The sequence below is a fragment of the Cinclus cinclus genome, chromosome 3, assembly GCF_963662255.1.
Source record: "Cinclus cinclus chromosome 3, bCinCin1.1, whole genome shotgun sequence".
Lineage (NCBI taxonomy): Eukaryota > Metazoa > Chordata > Aves > Passeriformes > Cinclidae > Cinclus > Cinclus cinclus.
The window spans coordinates 991,048-1,009,354 of NC_085048.1; the positions used below are offsets into that span (position 1 = coordinate 991,048).

An 18,307-nucleotide genomic window follows, 5' to 3' on the forward strand; every position below is an offset into this window, starting at 1 on the left:
GTCCAACGGCGCGCGGCTACGCGTTGTTCCCGCCCCTTCGGCCTCGCAGCCAACCAGCGAGCGGCGCCTCGCCGCGCGGGCCCGCGGTTAGACTACAATTCCCGGCGTGCCTTGCGAGAACGGAGCGGCGCTTCGCAGCTTGGCTGGCGCGCGCGCGCGCGGGGGGGGATTATGGGAGTTGTAGTCTACTTCTTTATTATTTTACTTTATCATCACCTAAACAGCGTAAAAAGCCAACAGAAAAGAGCTTCGAGGAGAAATAAAATACATCGATTTAATCCACAGGACGGCACGCAGGCAAGTCAAAGGTTAAAATAATAATAATAATAATAAAAGTCTAAACTGGCAAAATACTTAAATTAATACATATAAGTGCACATGAACATGCATAAACCCGTATAATGCAAAAACTTTTAAGAATATTAGGATTAACGAACACCCCGGCGCTGGATATTGTCCCTTTTTTATCCCTTTTATAAACTGGAAAAGAGTGAACTTTGTTTTTTGAAAATAAAAGGGAAAAGGGGAAAGGAACGATAAGGAAAGGGGAAGGGAAAAGAGGAAAAGGGACAAAAAAGGGAAGGAAAGGTGAGGAAAAAAGAGAAAAGGGGAAAGAATAAGGGGGTGGGAAAGGGAAATCAGCGGCTTCGGAGTGGATTTTCCCCAAATTTTCTGGGTTTTCCCGCAGTTTTGGTAGGAAAAAAAGGGGGAAGAGGAAAGGGGTGGGGAAAAAGGAAAGGAAAAAGGGAATGAAGTGAGAGAAAGGAAGGGGGGAAAAGAGAAAGGAAATAGAGGAGAGAGGGAAAGGGAAGAGGGGGAGAGGAAAAGGAAAGAAAAAACGGGAGGCAGCAAAGGAAAGAAAAATCCAAGGGGAAAAGGGGGAAAAAAAAAAAGGAAATAAAAGGAAAAACAGGGTAAGACGGGAACAGCATTGCACATGCGCAGTTCGCTCTGCCGGATGGTGTCGTGGCCGCTCCGCGCATGCCGCAGTGATATTTGCCGTACCCCATCATGGCGGCCGCCTGATTGCGCACTTCTATCGCCCGTACATTCGCAGTTCCCTTCGCCGTACGGCATCATGGCCGCCCCTTACATGCGCGGTTCCCGTTCCCGCGCAGCTCTCCTGCTGCTCTGCGCTTGCGCGCTGTTCCGCGCGGGGGTTGTGACATCATCCCGCGCATGCGCGGTGCCCGCCGTTCCCCTGCCGGCCGGGCCTTCCCTGAGGAGGAGGCGGCGGAGCCCCGAGTCGGGCCCGGGAAAACCGGGATAAAACCGGGATAAAACCGGGATAAACCTGGGGAAAAAAAAAAAAAACGGGATAACCCGGGATCAGCGCACGGCCATCATGGTGTTTTACTTCACCTCCAACGGTGAGAGATCCTCGGGATTGCCGGGAGCGGGTCCTGAGGGGAGGGAAGGGCCCTCGCAGGGAATTCCCTGATCCCAGGACAGAGTGATTCCTGGGAATTCCTTCCCGAATTTCCGATTCCCTCCCTTTTCCCAAATTCCCCTCAGCCCCTCCACCCTCTGCAAAAGGCACCCGGGTCTCTCCCAAACTTCGAAACTCCCCAAATTCCCGGGATTTGGGATTCCCGCCGTCAAATCCTGGATATTTTTCCTCTGGAATTTTCCACCCGCTGGAATTTTTTTTTTGTTTTGTTTTGTTTTTGTTTTGTTTTCCTTCCCATTTTTTTTCCCCCCCTTCTGAGCTCCAGAGCCGGAATTCCTGAAGGAGGAGAATTCCCATGGATCCCCGACCGCGGGAAAAAATCAAAATTCCCGGGAAAAAACAAACGTCGGGAATTTTCCTTCCCTCGCCGCTTTTCCATAGGGGGGGAAATCCGGGAATTCCTGGATTCGGTCTGGAATCACCGGGAGAAAAAAAAAAAAAAAAAAAAAACAAAAAACCAAGGAATAACTCCTTAAATTTTGGGAATTTCGCCTTTAATCCTGAAGTTTGGGGGTTTTGCAGGAGATGGATTTTTCCCGGATTTTTCCTGGATTTTTCCTTCCAATCCCGGAATATTTTAAATTCCCGTCAATTTCAGCTTTTCCAAAAAATATTTTTTTTTTTTTTTTAATTTGGGTTTTTTTATTTTTTTGGGGGGGGGGATTTTGTTGCTGCCGGGGTTTGGGGGGGGGGGGGGGGGGGGGGGGAGTGATGAAAATATTCCCCCCCAAAAAAAATAAAAAATTAAAAAAAAAAGGGAAAAAAATTCCTGAATTTTGAAGAAGGAATTCCATGGATTCCGTTGAGGGTTCGGGGGGGGGGGGGGGTTATCCCGGATTTTTTCCATCCGTTTATTCCCGGTTTTTTCCCCAGCTGTTCCACTGTTTACACCATTTACATGGGCAAGGACAAGTACGAGAGTGAGTGCCGGGAATTTGGGGAATTTTGGGAATTTTGGGGTCGGGAATTCCACGTTTTCCTTGGGAATATTCCATCTTTTCCTCCTGCCCTTCCCGGTTTTTATGGGGGAAAAATCCAGTGGGGGAAAATCCTCTGGGAATTCCATTGGATGCTCCCATTTTTTGGGGAAAAAAAAAAAATGCCCTTCCCGGGGAGAATTCCCAGGTTTTTTTTTTGGGGGATTTTTTTTCCTGGAGTTTTCCTCTCTCCAGGGGGGTTTTCCTTCTCCATCCAGGGGTTGATTCCTGTTGGGAATGGGAATTCTGGGATTTGGGGTGGGAATCCTGGAATTTGGGATTGGAATTTTGGGATTTGGGATTGGAATTCTAGGATTTGGGGATTCTGGGTTTTGGGATGGGGATTTTGGGATCTGGGGTGATTCTGGGTTTTGGGATGGGGATTTTGGGATCTGGGTGGGAATTCTGGGATTTGGGGTTGGAATTCTGGGATTTGGACTGGGGTGGGAATCCCGGGATTTGGGGTTGGAGTTCTTGGATTTGGGGATGGTTTTGGGATGGGGATTTGGGATCTGGGTGGGAATTCTGGGATTTGGGGATTGGGAATCACGGGATTTGGGGTTGGAATTCTGGGATTTGGGGCTGGGTTTTGGATGGGAATTTTGGGATCTGGGGTGGGAATCCCGGGATTTGGGGTGGGAATTGTTGGATTTGGAGATTGGGAATCCCAGGATTTGGGGCTGGAAATTCTGGGATCTGGGCTGGCTTTGGGAATTCTGGGATTCGAGACAGGAATTCTGGGATTTGGAGCTGGGATTTGGGCTGGGAATTCCGGGATCTGGGACTGGGAATTCCGGGATCTGGGACTGGGAATTCCGGGATTTGGGACTGGAGTTCCAGGATTTTCTGAGCCCGTTCCCGTTCCACAGACGAGGATCTGATCAAGTACGGCTGGCCCGAGGACGTCTGGTGGGTGCTGGAATTCCCTGGATCCCATTCCCCGGATCCCAGTTCCCGTTCCCTGCATCCAGTTCCCAGTTCCTGGATCCCAGTTCCCGTTCCCTGCATCCCAGTTCCCATTCCCTGCATCCCAGTTCCCTGCATTCCAGTTCCCATTCCCTGCATCCCAGTTCCCAGTTCCCCGGGTCCCAGTTCCATTCCCTGCATCCAGTTCCCATTCCTGCATCCCAGTTCCCATTCCCTGCATCCCAGTTCCCGTTCCCCGGATCCCAGTTCCCGTTCCCCGGATCCCAGTTCCCGTTCCCCGGATCCCAGTTCCCAGTTCCCCGGATCCCAGTTCCCGTTCCCCGGATCCCAGTTCCCGTTCCCCGGATCCCAGTTCCCAGTTCCCCGGGTCCCAGTTCCCAGTTCCCCGGATCCCAGTTCCCAGTTCCCCGGATCCCAGTTCCCATTCCCCGGATCCCAGTTCCCATTCCCCGGATCCCAGTTCCCAGTTCCCGGGTCCCAGTTCCCGTTCCCCGGATCCCAGTTCCCAGTTCCCCAGATCCCAGTTCCCAGTTCCCCGGGTCCCAGTTCCCGTTCCCCGGATCCCAGTTCCCGTTCCCCGGATCCCAGTTCCCGTTCCCCAGATCCCAGTTCCCGTTCCCTGCATCCCAGTTCCCGTTCCCTGCATCCCAGTTCCCAGTTCCCCGGGTCCCAGTTCCCAGTTCCCCGGATCCCAGTTCCCGTTCCCCGGATCCCAGTTCCCATTCCCTGCATCCCATTTCCCCCCCAGTTTTTTTCCCCCAGTTTTTTTCCCCAGTTTTTTCCCCTTCTGATTGGTTTTCCCTTTCCCCCTTTTCCTAATTCCCGATTCTTTTCCTATTTTCCTCATTTTTTCCTTATTTCTTTTTTCTTTTCCCTGTTTTTCCTTTTCTCCCCCCTTTTCTCCCCCCTTTTCTCCCCCCTTTTCTCCCCCATTTTTTCCCCCATTTTTCCCCTTTTTTTTTCCCCCATTTTTTCCCTTTTTTTTCCCTTTTTTCCCCCTTTTTTCCCCTTTTTTCCCCCCTTTTTCCCCCTTTTTTCCCCCTTTTTTCCCCCTTTTTTTCCCCCCTTTTTCCCCCCCTTTTTCCCCCCCTTTTCCCCCCTTTTTCCCCCTTTTTTCCCCCTTTTTCCCCTTTTTTTCCCCCCTTTTTCCCCCTTTTTTCCCCCCTTTTTCCCCTTTTTTTCCCCTTTTTTTCCCCTTTTTTCCCCTTTTTTCCCCCTTTTTTTCCCCCTTTTTTCCCCCCTATTTTTTCCCCCTATTTTTTTCCCCCTATTTTTTTCCCCTATTTTTTTCCCCCTATTTTTTTCCCCTATTTTTTCCCCTTATTTTTTTCCCCTTATTTTTTTCCCCTTATTTTTTTCCCCTTTTTTTTTCCTTTTTTTTTCCTTTTTTTTCCTTTTTTTTTCCTTTTTTTTTCCTTTTTTTTTTCCTTTTTTTTTCCTTTTTTTTTCTTTTTTTTTTCCTTTTTTTTTTTCCTTTTTTTTTCCTTTTTTTTTTCCTTTTTTTTTCCTTTTTTTCCCTTTTTTTTTTTCCTTTTTTCCCCCTTTCCCCCCCCCCCCCCCCCCCTTTTTTTTTTCCCCAATTCCCTGGAATTCCCAGCCAATCCATCCCACTTTTCCATAGGTTCCACGTGGACAAACTCTCCTCTGCTCACGTCTACCTGCGGCTGCACAAGGTAAATCCTGGGAAAATTGGGATATTCCTTGGGATATTCGTTGGGAAAATTGGGATATTCCCTGGGAAACCTGGGGAAAATTGGGATATTCCTTGGAAAAATGAATATTCCATGGGATATTGGGATTTTTTTTTCCCCAGGAAAATTGGATTTTTTTTTTTTCCCCTGGAAAATTGGGATATTTCTCTGGGAAAATTGGGATTTATTTTTTTTTTTTCCCCCAGAAAAATTGGGATGTTTCATGGGAAAATTGAGGAGAACCTTGGGAAAATCAGAATATTCCATGGAAACTGGGATTTTTCCTGAGTAAATCAGGATATTCCGTGGGAAAATTGGGTTTTTTTTTTCCCCAGGAAAATTGAGATATTCCATAGGAAACCTTGGGAAAATTGGGATATTCCATGGGAAATCGGGATTTTTTTTTCCCCCAGGAAAATTGGGATATTCCATTGGAAAATTGGGATATTCCATGGGAAATCGGGATTTTTTTTTCCCCCAGGAAAATTGGGATATTCCATGGGAAACTTTGGGAAAATTGGGGAGAACCTTGAGGAAATTGGGGAAAACCTTGGAAAAATCAGGGATATTCCATGGGAAAATTGGAATTTTTCCTGAGTAAATTGGGATATTCCATGGGAAACATTGGGAAAATTGGGATATTCCATGGGATATTCCATGGGAAATTTGGGGAAAACTTTGGGAAAATTGGGATATTCCTTGGGAAATCGGGATTTTTTTTTTTCTCTAGGAAAATCAGGATTTTTTTTCCCCCAGGAAAATTGGATTTTTCCTAGGAAATTTGTGACATTCCAAGGGAAACTTTGGGAAAATCGGGATATTCCATGGAAAACCTTGGGAAAATTGGGAAAAACTTTGGAAAAATTGGGATATCCTCTGGGAAACCATGGGAAAATCGGGATATTCCGTGGGAAAACTGGGATTTTTTTTTTTTTTTCCGGGAAACTCGGGATATTTCCCCAGGAAAATTGGGAAAAAAAGCTTGGGAAAAGTGGGAATTCCCTCGAATTCCTTGGGAAAAGCTGGGAATTGCAGCTTGGGGCGATCCCAAAGCCCGGGAATTCCGTGGGCAGGGCCAGACCATGGATGACATTCCCAAGGAAGTGCTGAGCGACTGCGCCCACCTGGTGAAGGCCAACAGCATCCAAGGTATCCCTGAATCCCAAAAAAAATCCCTGGGAATTCCGGCAAGTCCTGGGAAAACCCGGGAAAATCCCCGGGAAAGGGTCGGGAAATTCCTGGGAAATCCTCGGGAAAGGGTCGGGAAATTCCTGGGAAAATCCTGGGAAAGGGTCGGGATCTGTCCCTGAATCCCAAAAAATCCCTGGGAATTCCAGCAAGTCCTGGGAAATCCCCGGGAAAATCCTGGGAAAGGTTCAGGAAAATCCTGGGAAATCCTCAGGAAAGGGTTGGGATCTGTCCTTGAATCCCAGGAAATTCCTTGGAAATTGTCAGAAATCCCTGGGAAATCCACAGGGAAATCCCTGGAAAAGGGTTGGGATCTGTCCCTGAATCCCAAGAAATCTCTGGAAATTCCGGCAAGTCCTGGGAAATTCCTGGGAAAATCCTGGGAAAGGGTTGGGATCTGTCCCCAAATCCCGAAAAAAATCCCTGGGAATTCCAGCAAGCCCTGGGAAAACCCTGGGAAAGGGTCGGGAAATTCCTGGGAAATCCTCGTGAAAGGGTTGGGATCTGTCCTTGAATCCCAAAAAAATTCCAGGAAATTCCTTGGAAATTCTCCAAAATCCCTGGGAAATCCACAGGGAAATCCCTGGAAAAGGGTCGGGATCTGTCCCTGAATCCCAAGAAATTTCTGGGAAGTTACTGAGAAATCCTTGGAAATCCCTGGAAAACCCCAGGAAATGCCTGGACAGGGTTGGGATCTGTCCCTGGATCCCAAAAAAAAAAATCCCTGGAAATTCTGGGAAAGGGATTTCCAATTTTTTCCCATTTTTCCCGTTTGCTTTTTCCCGTTTGTTTTTTTCCCGTTTTTCTTCCCCATTTTTCCTACTTTTCTCTCCCGTTTTTTCCCGTTTGTTTTCCCCCTTGGTTTTTCCCATTTTTTCCTGTTTGTTCTTCCTGGTTTTCCCATTTTTCCCATTGGTTTTCCCCGTTTTTCCAATTTCTTTTCCCATTTTTCCCTTTTGCTTTTCCTGTTTGTTTTTCCCATTTGTTTTCCCATTTTTCCCGTTTGTTTTTTCCCGTTTGTTTTCCTTTCCCGTTTTCCTTTCCCGTTTTCCTTTCCCGTTTTCCTTTCCCGTTTTCCTTTCCCGTTTTCCTTTCCCATTTTTCCCCACTGTTTTTCCCCATTTGTTTTCCCATTTTTCCCGTTTGTTTTTTCCCATTTGTTTTTACTGTTTTTCCTGGTTTTTTCCCCATTTTTTCCCATATTTCCCCATTTGTTTTTCTGGTTTGTTTTTCCCATTTTTCCTGGTTTTTTTTTTCCCCCGGTTTGTTTTTTCCCCTTTTTCTTTCCCATTTTTCCTACTTTTCTTTCCCGTTTTCCCCTTTTGTTTTCCCCATTTGTTTTCCCTGTTGGTTTTTTCCCATTTGTTTTCCCCCTTTTTTTCCCTTTCCCATTGGTTTTCCTTTCCCCGTTTTTTCCTTTCCCCGTTTTTTCCTTTCCCCGTTTTTTCCTTTCCCCGTTTTTTTCCTTTCCCCGTTTTTTTCCTTTCCCCGTTTTTTCCCTTTCCCCGTTTTTTCCTTTCCCCGTTTTTTTCCTTTCCCCGTTTTTTCCTTTCCCCGTTTTTTCCTTTCCCCGTTTTTTCCTTTCCCCGTTTTTTCCTTTCCCCGTTTTTTTCCTTTCCCCGTTTTTTTCCTTTCCCCGTTTTTTTCCTTTCCCCGTTTTTTTCCTTTCCCCGTTTTTTTCCTTTCCCCGTTTTTTCCCTTTCCCCGTTTTTTCCCTTTCCCCGTTTTTTCCTTTCCCCGTTTTTTCCCTTTCCCCGTTTTTTCCCTTTCCCCGTTTTTTCCTTTCCCCGTTTTTTTCCTTTCCCCGTTTTTTTCCTTTCCCCGTTTTTTTCCTTTCCCCGTTTTTTTCCTTTCCCCGTTTTTTTCCTTTCCCCGTTTTTTTCCTTTCCCCATTTTTCCTTTCCCCCTTTTTCCCCATTGGTTTTCCTTTTCCCGTTTTTTCCTTTTCCCGTTTTTCCCGTTGTTTTTCCCGTTGTTTTTCCCGTTGTTTTTCCCGTTGTTTTTCCCGTTTGTTTTTCCCGTTGTTTTTCCTTCCCGTTTGTTTTTCCCCAGGCTGCAAGCTGAGCTCCGTGACCGTGGTTTACACCCCCTGGAGCAACCTCCGGAAAACTCCGGACATGGACGTGGGACAGATCGGATTCCATCGGCAGAAGGACGTGAGTGACGGGGAGACGCTCCGGGGGGGGAGGGGAAAGAAAAAAAAAAAAAACAAAAAAAACCGGGAATGTGGGAATGAGAGACACCGGGAAAAACGAGGGAGCAAAGCGCGGAAAAAACGGGAATGGGGGGAAAAGAGACCAGGGAATGGGAACAGCAGGAAAAACTGGGGGAAATGGGAATGAGAGACACCGGGAAAAACAGGGAACAACAGTGGGGGAAAGCGGGAATGGGGGGAAAAACGGGAATGGGGGGAAAAACGGGAATGGGGGGAAGAACGGGAATGGGGGGAAGAACGGGAATGGGGGAAAAACGGGAATGGGGGAATAAGAGACCCGGGAATGGGAGCAGCAGGAAAAACTGGGAAAATGGGAATGGGAGACACCTGGAATGGGAACAACAGGAATGGGGGGGCAACGGGAATGGGGGAATGAGGGACTGGGGAATGGGAACAGCAGGGAAAAATGGGAAAAATGGGAATGAGAGATACTGGGAAAAACAGGGAACAACAGCGGGGAAAAATGGGAATGGGGGAAAAACAGGAATGGGCGAACAAGAGACCCGGGAATGGGAGCAGCAGGGAAAACTGGGGAAAATGGGAATGGGAGACACCGGGAGAAACGGGAATGTGGGAATGAGGGACACCGGGAAAAACCAGGGAGCAACAGCGGGAAAAAAACGGAATGGGGGTAAAGCGGGAATGTTGGAGAAACGGGAATGGGGGAACAAGAGACCCGGGAATGGGAGCAGCAGGGAAAAATGGGGGAAATGGGAATGGGAGACACCGGGAGAAACAGGGAACAACAGTGGGAGAAACTGGAATGAGAGACACCGGGAAAAAGCGGGAATGTGGGATTGAGGAACACCAGGAAAAACAGGGAACAGCGGGAAGAACGGGAATGGGGGAACAAGAGACCTGGGAATGTTAACAGCAGGGAAAAACGGGGGAAATGGGAATGAGAGACTTGGGAATGGGAACAGCAGGAATGGGGGGAAAAACGGGAATGGGGGAATAAGAGACCCGGGAATGGGAGCAGCAGGAAAAACTGGGAAAGGGAGACACCGGGTAAAAACAGGGAACAGCGGGGGAAAAGGGAATGGGGGACACCGGGAAAAAGAGGGAAGGAACAACAGCGGGAACAAACGGGAACGTTGGAAAAACGGGAATGGGAACAGCAGGGAAGACCGGGAAAAATGGGAATGAGAGACTTGGGAATGGGAACAACGGGAATGGGGGAAAAATGGGAATGTGAGAACGAGAGACTCGGGAATGGAACAACAGTGGGAATACGGGGAAAACGGGAAAAACGGGAACGAGCGACTTGGGAATGGGGGAAAACCGGGAACAGCAGGAAAAATGGGAGTGAGAGACTCTGGAGTGGGAAAAACGGGAATGGAGGAAGAACAGCAATATGGGAATGAGATACCCAGGAATGGGAACAGCGGGAAAAACGGGAATGAGAGACTTGGGAATGGGAACAGCAACGGGAATGGGGGGAAAACTGGGAATGGGGGGAAAACGGGAATCTGGGAATGGAGAACGGGAATCCGGGAATGAGAGACTTGGGAATGGGGAGCAGCGGGAGTGGAAATCTGGGAATAGGAACCTCGGGAATCTGGGAATGGGAATCTGGAAAGGAGAGCCTTGGGAATCTGGGAGTGGGGAATGGGAATCTGGGAATGAGAACCTCAGGAATGGGGAACAGGGATCTGGGAATGGGGATTTAGCAACGGGAGCCTCGGGAATCTGGGAATGAGAACCTCGGAAATTTGGGGAACAGGAATCTGAGAAAGGGAATGGGATTCCAGGAATGGGAGCAACAGGAATTCCGGGAATGGGAACCTCGGGATTCTGGGAATGGGAGCAACAGGAATTCCGGGAATGGGAACCTCGGGATTCTGGGAATGGGAGCAACAGGAATTCCGGGAATGGGAACCTCGGGATTCTGGGAATGGGAGCAACAGGAATTCCGGGAATGGGAACCTCAGGATTCTGGGAATGGGAACCTCGGGATTCTGGGAATGGGAGCAATGGGAATCCGGGAATGGGAACTTCGGGATTCCGGGAATGGGAACCTCGGGAATCCGGGAATGGGAACCTCGGGAATCCGGGAACGGCTCCTGGGATCTGGGAATTGTCCCCCTAAAACCAACCCAAATCCCTGGGATCCAGGAATGCCCGGAGCGTGGGAAAACCTCCCACATTCCCAAATTTCCCGGCACAGAGCGGGATCAGGGATGAAAGCTCCCAATTCCCGGTTTTCCCAAGATTCCCAACACTCCCAGTTTGGAGCACAGCGCTGGGGATGGTTTCCCCCCCCCCCCCCCCCATGGGAGAAGCGCGGAATTCCAAGTTTTCCCTGCAATTCCCAACATTCCCAGCAGGGAGCAGCACTGGCACATTTTTTTTTCCGGTCGGGAACACCCGCCATTCCCAGTTTTCCCCAAGATTCCCGATGTTCCCAATGCAAACCAGGACTGGGTTATTTCTCCCACTGGGAAAGCTCCACATTCCCAGTTTTCCCAGAATTCCCGACATTCCCAGCACAGAGCAGGACCGGAGCCTTTTCCCAATTTTCAAGGCCTCCCGTTCCCATTTTTTTTCCTCCCGGAATTCCCGTTTTTCCCAAGGCGCACACGCTGATGGCGGAGAACACCCTCGATTCCAGTTTTAATTCCCGTTTTTTTTCCCCTGGAATTCCCGTTTTTTTTCCGGGTGCAGACGCTGCCGGTGGAGCAGAACACCCCAATTCCCATTAGAATTCCCATCTTAATTCCCACTTTTTTTTCCCATTTTTTCCTGGAATTCCAGGTTCACGCGCTGATGGTGGAGCAGCGCACACCCCCCCCCCTCCCCCCACTTCCCATTTTAATTCCCGTTATGGTTCCCTTTTTTTTTCCCCATTTTTCTGGGAATCCCAGGTGCGGATGCTGACAGTGGAGTGGAACACCAAGTCCCGTTGGAATTCCCACTCTTAATTCCCATTTTTTTTTCTGGGAATTCCCTGGAATCCCAGGTGCTCAAACTGACGGTGGAGCGGTACTCCCCCAGTTCCCGCTGTCATTCCCATTTTTCCTGGATTTCCCTGGAATCCCAGGTGCACGCGCTGACAGTGAAGCAGTACGCCCCAAACCCCGCTGTAATTCCCGTTATTCCCGGGGTTTTTTTGGGAATTCCAGGTGCGGACGCCGACGGTGGAGCGGCGCGCGCTCCCGATCCCCGCTGTCATTCCCGGATTTTTTTTTTTTTTTTTTTTTTTAATTTTTCCCGGGAAATTCCAGGTGCGGACGCTGACGGTGGAGCGGCGGCCGTCGGAGCAGCTGCGGCGCCTGGAGCGGACGCGCGTGGAGCGATTCCCGGACCTGGCGGCCGAGCGGGAATGTCGGGATCGGGAGGAGCGCGGGAGGCGCCGGCAGCAGCTCCAGGAGCTCCGCAGGGCCGAGAAGGAGGAGCTGAGGAAAAAGAGGGAGATGGAGGAGCTCAGGTGGGAATTCCGGGAATTCCGGGAATTCCGGGGGATCCGAGACCGCTGCGGGTTTTCCCTGGATAACCCTGGGAACGGGCACGGGGAGTCCTGGAGTGGGGGGAGGGAGAGAGACTGGGATTGCCTCCGGAACTGTGTCGGGAATTCCTTTTGGAATTGCCTCCGGAATTGTCTCCTTCTGGAATTCCTTTTGGAATTATCTCTGAATTCTCTCTGGAACTGCCTCTGGAATTGTCTCGGGAATTCCTTTTGGAATTGCCTCCGGAATTGCCTCTGGAATTGCCTCCAGAATTGTCTCGGGAATTCCTTTTGGAATTGCCTCTGGCATTATCTCTGGAATTGCCTCCTTTTCAAATTATCTCGGAATTCCCTCCGAAATTCCTTCCGTGATTCCCTCTGGAATCGCCTCTGGAATTCCTTTTGTAATTCACTTCGGAATTGCCTCTGGAATTGCCTCCTTTTGCAAATCCTTTTATAATTCCCTCTGGAATTGCCCTTAAATTCCCTGTGGAATTCCCTTTGGAATTGCCTCGGAAATTCCTTTTGGAATTGTCTCTGGAATTCCCTCTGGAATGGCCTCTGGAATTCCTTTTGGAATTATCCCTGAATTCTCTCTGGAACTCCTTTTGGAATTCCCTGTAGAATTCACTTCAGAATTTCTCTGAGCTTCCCTCTGGAATTCCCTTTGGAATTGCCTCTGGAATTGCCTCCTTCTGGAATTCCCTGTAGAATTTCTTCTGGAATTCCTTTTTGGAATTATCTCTGAATTCTCTCTGGAGCTGCCTCTGGGATTCCCTCTGGAATTATCTCTGGAATTGCCTCTGGAATTATCTCTGGAATTGTCTCCTTCTGGAATTATCTTGGAATTCCCTCTGGAATTCGTTTTACAATTCCCTTTGGAATTGCTCTTAAAATTTCTTCTGGAATTGCTCTGGAATTCCCTCTGAGATTCCTTTTAGAATTCCCTGCGGAATTCCCTCTGGAGTTGCCCTGAAATTGTCCCTGGAATTCACTTTGGAATTGCCTCTGGAATTCCTTTTGGAATTGTCTCTGAATTCCCTTGGGAATTCCTCTTGGAATTGCCTCTGGCGTTATCTCTGGAATTGGCTCCTTTTGGAATTCCCTCTGGAGTTGCCTCGGGAATTGTCTCTGGATTTGCCTCCTTTTGGAATTATCTCAAAATTCCCTCTGGAATTCCTTTTCAAATTCCCTGTGGAATGCCCTCTGGAATTCCCTTTGGAACTGCTCTGGCATTGCCTCTGGAATTCCTGTCGGAATTTTCCCTGATGATTCTCTCTGGAATTCCTTTTATAATTCCCTCTGGAATTCACTTTGGAATTCTCTCTGGAGTTTCCCCTGGAATTGTCTCCGGGACTTCTCTCTGGAATTGCTTCCTGAATTCCCTTTGGAATTCCCTCTGAAATTGATCCTGGAATTGTGTCTGGAATTGATCCTGGATTCCCCTGGAATTCCCGGAGCTTCCCCAGGAGTTCTGCTGCTCCTCCTGCTCCTCGCGGAATTCCCGATCCCAGAGAACCGGGATTGAGGGGCTGGGATGTTCCAGGAATTCATCCCCAGGGGTTTGGGATTCCCAGGATTCCCTCGGGAGCTTCCCCGAGCTCCAGCTCTCCCTGGACGCCACAAAAAAACGGGATTTCAGGAATTCTGGGATTTTTCCCCGGGGATCCATCCAGGCTGGGAAAACGGGGATTGGGATTCCCAAGTCCGGGATTTTTTCAGCTGGGAGATCCCAGAGAAAACCTCGGGGGAAAAAAGGAATTCCGGGATAATCACTGAGGGGAGCAAGGGCTGATCCAGCCAGGCCGAATTCCAGAGGGAAAATCCTTTGGAATTCCGGGATCTGGTCCTGGCTTTCAGTCGGAATTCCTGCCGAAATCCGGGATAATCCTCTGGAATTCTCCCTGCAGGAGCTACTCGTCCCTGATGAAGGCGGAGAACATGTCCTCCAACCAGGTGAGAATTCCCGGGAATTCCTGGGGAACTGGACGGAATTCCGGGAATTCCGACCTCCTCGAGGGGGGCCTTTCCTGGAGGGAGGAGCTGGGAATAATGGGAGTGGGAATAATGGGAGTGGAATGGGAATAATGGGAGTGGGAATAATGGAAATGGGATGGGAATAATGGGAGTGGGAATAATGGGAGGAAGGGGTTTGGGATGGGAAGAATGGGAATTATGGGAATAGGGATAGTGGGAACAAGGATGGGAAGGGAGCAATAGGAATGGGAATAATGGGAACAGGAATAATGGGAATAACAGGTTTGGGGATGGGAATGGGAGTAATGGGATTGGGAATGGGAATTACGGGAATGGGAATAATGGGAATGGTTTGGAATGGGAATGATGGGAAGAATGGGAATGGGGATAATGGGAATAATGGGAATGGGATTGGGAATAATGGGAATGGGGATAATGGGAATAATGGGAGTGGGATGGGATTGGGAATGGGAATGAGATGGGAATAATGGGAATGGGAATAATGGGAATAACAGGTTTGGGGATGGGAATGGGAGTAATGGGATTGGGAATGGGAATGGGAATAATGGGAGGAAGGGGAATTGGAAGGATGGGAATAATGGGAATTGAATTGGGAATGGGAGGAATGGAAAGAATGGGAATGGGGTTGGGAATGGGAATAATTGCGGTAATGGGAATGGGATGGGAATGGAGAGAATGGGAATAATGGGAAGACTGGGAATAATGGGATCGGGATGGAAATAATGGGAATTGGAATGGGAATAATGGGAATGGTGTGGGAATGGGAGTAATGGGAATAATGGGATTGGGGATGGGAAGAATGGGAATAATGGGACAGGAATGGGAATTCCCAGAGCTCCAAGGGTGGCTCCAGACCGCGAGGTGTCCAGGGAAAGCTTGGAGACCACGGGAATGCCGGGAAACGTTGGGATCGGAATGGGATCATCCCAAAAAATCCCTGCCCCCCCCCCCCCCCCCACTACCAAAGCATCCCGGGATTCCCGATCCCTCCGCTCCGATTTCCGGGGAACGATGGGCTGCAATTCCCAGAAATTCCAAAATCCCACATTCCTGCTTTTCCTGCAGGACGGGAACGACTCCGACGATTTCATGTGAGGATCCCGCCCTGGGAACGTTCCCGACGCCGGGAAAAAAAAAAAAAAAAAGGAAGAAAAAAATTCCCTGGAAAACGAACTCTGGCTCCATGGAAAACCTCGGAGCCGGGGGCGCTCCCGGCCCCGCTTTTCCAAGGACAACGGGAGGGAATTCCCGGGAATGGGGGAGCCAACAAAGCCTTGGATCTGCCTCTGGAATTCTTCCCGCTGGGAATTGTCGGGAAAACTCCGCCCGGGAGGGAATTCGGGAAAAAGATCCGGCTCGGGAAGGAAGGTGGGGGGGGGGGGGGGAGTTTGGGATTTCTGGGATCGTTTCCCTTTGGAACTGTGCTGAATTCCCAGGGTTTTGTGGGAAGCTGCTCTGGAAGGGGGTGAGAGAATCCCTGGAGTGGGAGAGATCTGGGAAAAAGCGGGAAGAGTTTCTGGGCTCGGAGGAAATCTGGGAATATCCCAGGGAAAAGATGGGATCCCAGTGATCCCAGCCTGGATTCCTGATGTTCCCACATCCCAGGGGTCAGGAGCTGGGTCGGGAATGGGATTGGGAATGGGATCCAGGACCTCTCCTGGATCCATGGGAATCCTGAAATTCCCACTGTTCCTGCATCCCAGGGTTCGGGAATAGGATTTGGATTGGGATTGGGATTGGGATTAGGAATGGGATCGGGAATAGGATCCAGGAGCTTTCCCAGATCTATGGGAACTCCGGAATTCCTGCTCTTCCCACATCCCAGGGGTCAGGAGCTGGGTCGGGAATGGGATTGGGAATGGGATCCAGGACCTCTCCTGGATCCATGGGAATCCTGAAATTCCCACTGTTCCGGAATAGGATTTGGATTGGGATTGGGATTGGGATTAGGAATGGGATTGGGAATAGGATCCAGGAGCTTTCCCAGATCTATGGGAATTCTGGAATTCCTGCTCTTCCCACATCCCAGGGCTCAGGAATGGGATCGGGAACGGGATCCAGGAGCTCTCCCGGATCCATGAGAAGCAGAGCCTGGGATGGCTCCGATTTTTGGGATGTGGGAAAGGGGGAGCGGCGGGAAAACCGGAGCTGTTCCCGGTGGGAATGGGGGAATGGTGGGAATGGGGGTTGTGGGAATATTTGGGCATTTTGGGAATGTGAGCAGGAGCCGCTCCTGGTGTTCCGATACCAGCTCCATTCCAGAGCCTTTCCCAGATCTGGGAATGTTTTCGGGTGTCCCCGGCTGGCCCCGTTCCCAAACTCGGGAATGTTTTGGGGTCCTCACCGAGGCCCAGTGGGGATTTCGGGATCGCCCCAATCCCTCCCCCCCCCCCCCCCCCCCAGATTTTCCCAAAATCCCATCAGGATGATCCCGGATGCTTCCCTGCAAAGATTTCCCGGTCTGAGCCTCCCCAGAATCCCGTGGGGATGATCCCATGATCCCAAACCACCCCTGCAGTGAATTCCCAGTCTCAGCGCCCCCCCCCCCACCAAATTCCCAAAATTCCCCCGCGCCGCCCCCGCGCTGTTTTTCCAGCGGCCGCTCCCAGCACACGGCCGAAATTTGGGATCAAAACAGGAAACGGCGCTGCCAACACCAATAAAGGGCCGGGCACGGAATTCCCGGGATGGGGCCGGGAAGGGGGGCACGGGCCCCCCCAGAGCCGGGATTTGGGATCCGAGTGCGGCTCCTTCCCATCGGAATTCCCGGATTTGGGAATCACGGCCCAGGATGAGGAAAGAGGGGATGGGATCACCCCAGATCTGGGATTTGGGATCCGAGTTCAGTTCCTTCCCATCAGAATTCCTGGATTTGGGAATCACGGCCAGGGATAAGAGAGCGGTGGACAGGACCCCCCCCGACCCCCCCCCCCCCCCCCCCCCAGATCTGGGATTTGGGATCCGAGTTTGGCTCCTTCCCCCTGGAATTCCGGGATTTGGGAATCACAGCCCAGGATAAGGGAAGGGGACAATGCGCTCATCCCAAATCCAGGATTTGAGATCCAAGTTTGGCTCCTTTCCATCGGAATTCTGGAATTTGGGATCCGAGTTCGGCACCTTCACATCAGAATTCCCAGATTTGGGAAGCCGGGGCTCAGGGCATTCAGGGCATTCCCAGTTCCCGTGGAGCTTTCCCGGTATTCCCCGTATTCCCAGTCCAGGAGGCACCAGGATCCTTTATTGGGCAGCGACCCCCCCCCGGGGTCACTTTAGGGTCACCCAAATTCCCAAATAATTCCCAAATTAATTCCCAAGGAATTCCCGGGAGCGGGGACCGGCCCCTGGCCCCAACTGGGAGGGACTGGGGGAGCTGGGGTGGCACTGGGGACACTCCGGTCCCTGTCCCCAGTCCCAAATCCCTGTCCCAGTCTGTGTCCCTTGTCCCCATCCCAAATCCCCGTTCTCGATCCCAAATTCCTGTCCCCAGTCCCTGTCCATGTTCCTGTCCCAATCCCTGTCCCCTGCCCGTGTCCCCTCTCCCTGTCCCCAATCCCAAATCCCCGTCACTGTCCCCTGTCCCAAATCCCCGTCCCCTCTCCTTGATCCCTGTCCCTGTCCCCATTCCTGTCCCAAATCCCTGTCCCTAATCCCAAATCCCTGTCCCAAATCCCCATCACTATCCCCTGTCCCAAATCTCTGTCCCCTCTCCTTCTCCCCTGTCCCTTTCCCCATTCCTGTCCCAAATCCCTGTCCCTAATCCCCTCTCCCTGTCCCCAATCCCAAATCCCCAATCCCAAATCCCTGTCCCAAATCCCTGTCACTGTCCCCTGTCCCAAATCCCCGTCCCCTCTCCTTCTCCCCTGTCCCCATTCCTGTCCCAAATCCCCGTCCCCTCTCCTTGATCCCTGTCGCTGTCCCCATTCCTGTCCCAAATCCCTGTCCCTAATCCCAAATCCCTGTCCCTAATCCCAAATCCCTGTCCCCTGTCGCTGTCCCCAATCCCTGTCCCCAGTCCCAATCCCCAATCCCAATCTCAAATCCACGTCACTGTCCCCTGTCCCCTCTCCTTGTCCCCTGTCCCTTTCTCCATTCCTGTCCCAAATCCCTGTCCCCAATCCCCAATCCCCTCTCCCTGTCCCTAATCCCAAATCCCTGTCCCAAATCCCCATCACTATCCCCTGTCCCAAATCTCTGTCCCCTCTCCTTGTCCCCTGTCCCCTATCGCTGTCCCAAATCCCAATCCCAAATCCCCAGTCCCCAATCCCCAATCCCCTCTCCTTGTCCCCAATCCCAAATCCCAATCCCCGTCACTGTCCCCTGTCCCAAATCCCTGTCCCCTCTCCCTGTCCCCTGTCCATGTCCATGTTCCCATTCCTGTCCCCTGTCCCTGTCCCCAATCCCAAATCCCTGTCCCCG

General features: G+C 50.6%; 1 protein-coding gene across 2 annotated transcripts; it reads left to right on the plus strand.

The window, feature by feature from the left end:
- Nucleotides 1–178: 178 nt before the first annotated feature.
- On the plus strand, nucleotides 179–15,175 carry CCDC25 (coiled-coil domain containing 25). 2 transcript variants are annotated; one of them, XM_062489581.1, is made up of 9 exons: nucleotides 179–1,382; nucleotides 2,332–2,370; nucleotides 3,297–3,336; nucleotides 4,976–5,027; nucleotides 6,119–6,194; nucleotides 8,286–8,389; nucleotides 11,673–11,875; nucleotides 13,804–13,849; nucleotides 14,957–15,175. In XM_062489581.1, exons 1-9 carry the CDS (start codon nucleotides 1,346–1,348, stop codon nucleotides 14,984–14,986), a joined length of 627 nt encoding a protein of 208 aa, XP_062345565.1. In that variant the 5' UTR covers nucleotides 179–1,345; the 3' UTR covers nucleotides 14,987–15,175. The 2 variants fall into 2 exon arrangements, with proteins under 2 accessions (XP_062345565.1, XP_062345566.1); XM_062489582.1 differs by lacking the exon at nucleotides 2,332–2,370 and having other exon boundaries at nucleotides 181–1,370.
- The last annotated feature ends 3,132 nt before the right edge of the window (nucleotides 15,176–18,307 follow it).

Excerpts from the sequence above, each read along its gene's own strand:
- CCDC25 (XM_062489581.1), top strand. The coding sequence starts at position 1,346 with ATGGTGTTTTACTTCACCTCCAACGGTGAGAGATCCT. Across the intron at positions 1,383-2,331 it reads CTCCAACGGTGAGAGATCCT|CTGTTTACACCATTTACATG; the intron begins CGGGATTGCCGG and ends CCAGCTGTTCCA. Across the intron at positions 8,390-11,672 it reads GATTCCATCGGCAGAAGGAC|GTGCGGACGCTGACGGTGGA; the intron begins GTGAGTGACGGG and ends GGGAAATTCCAG.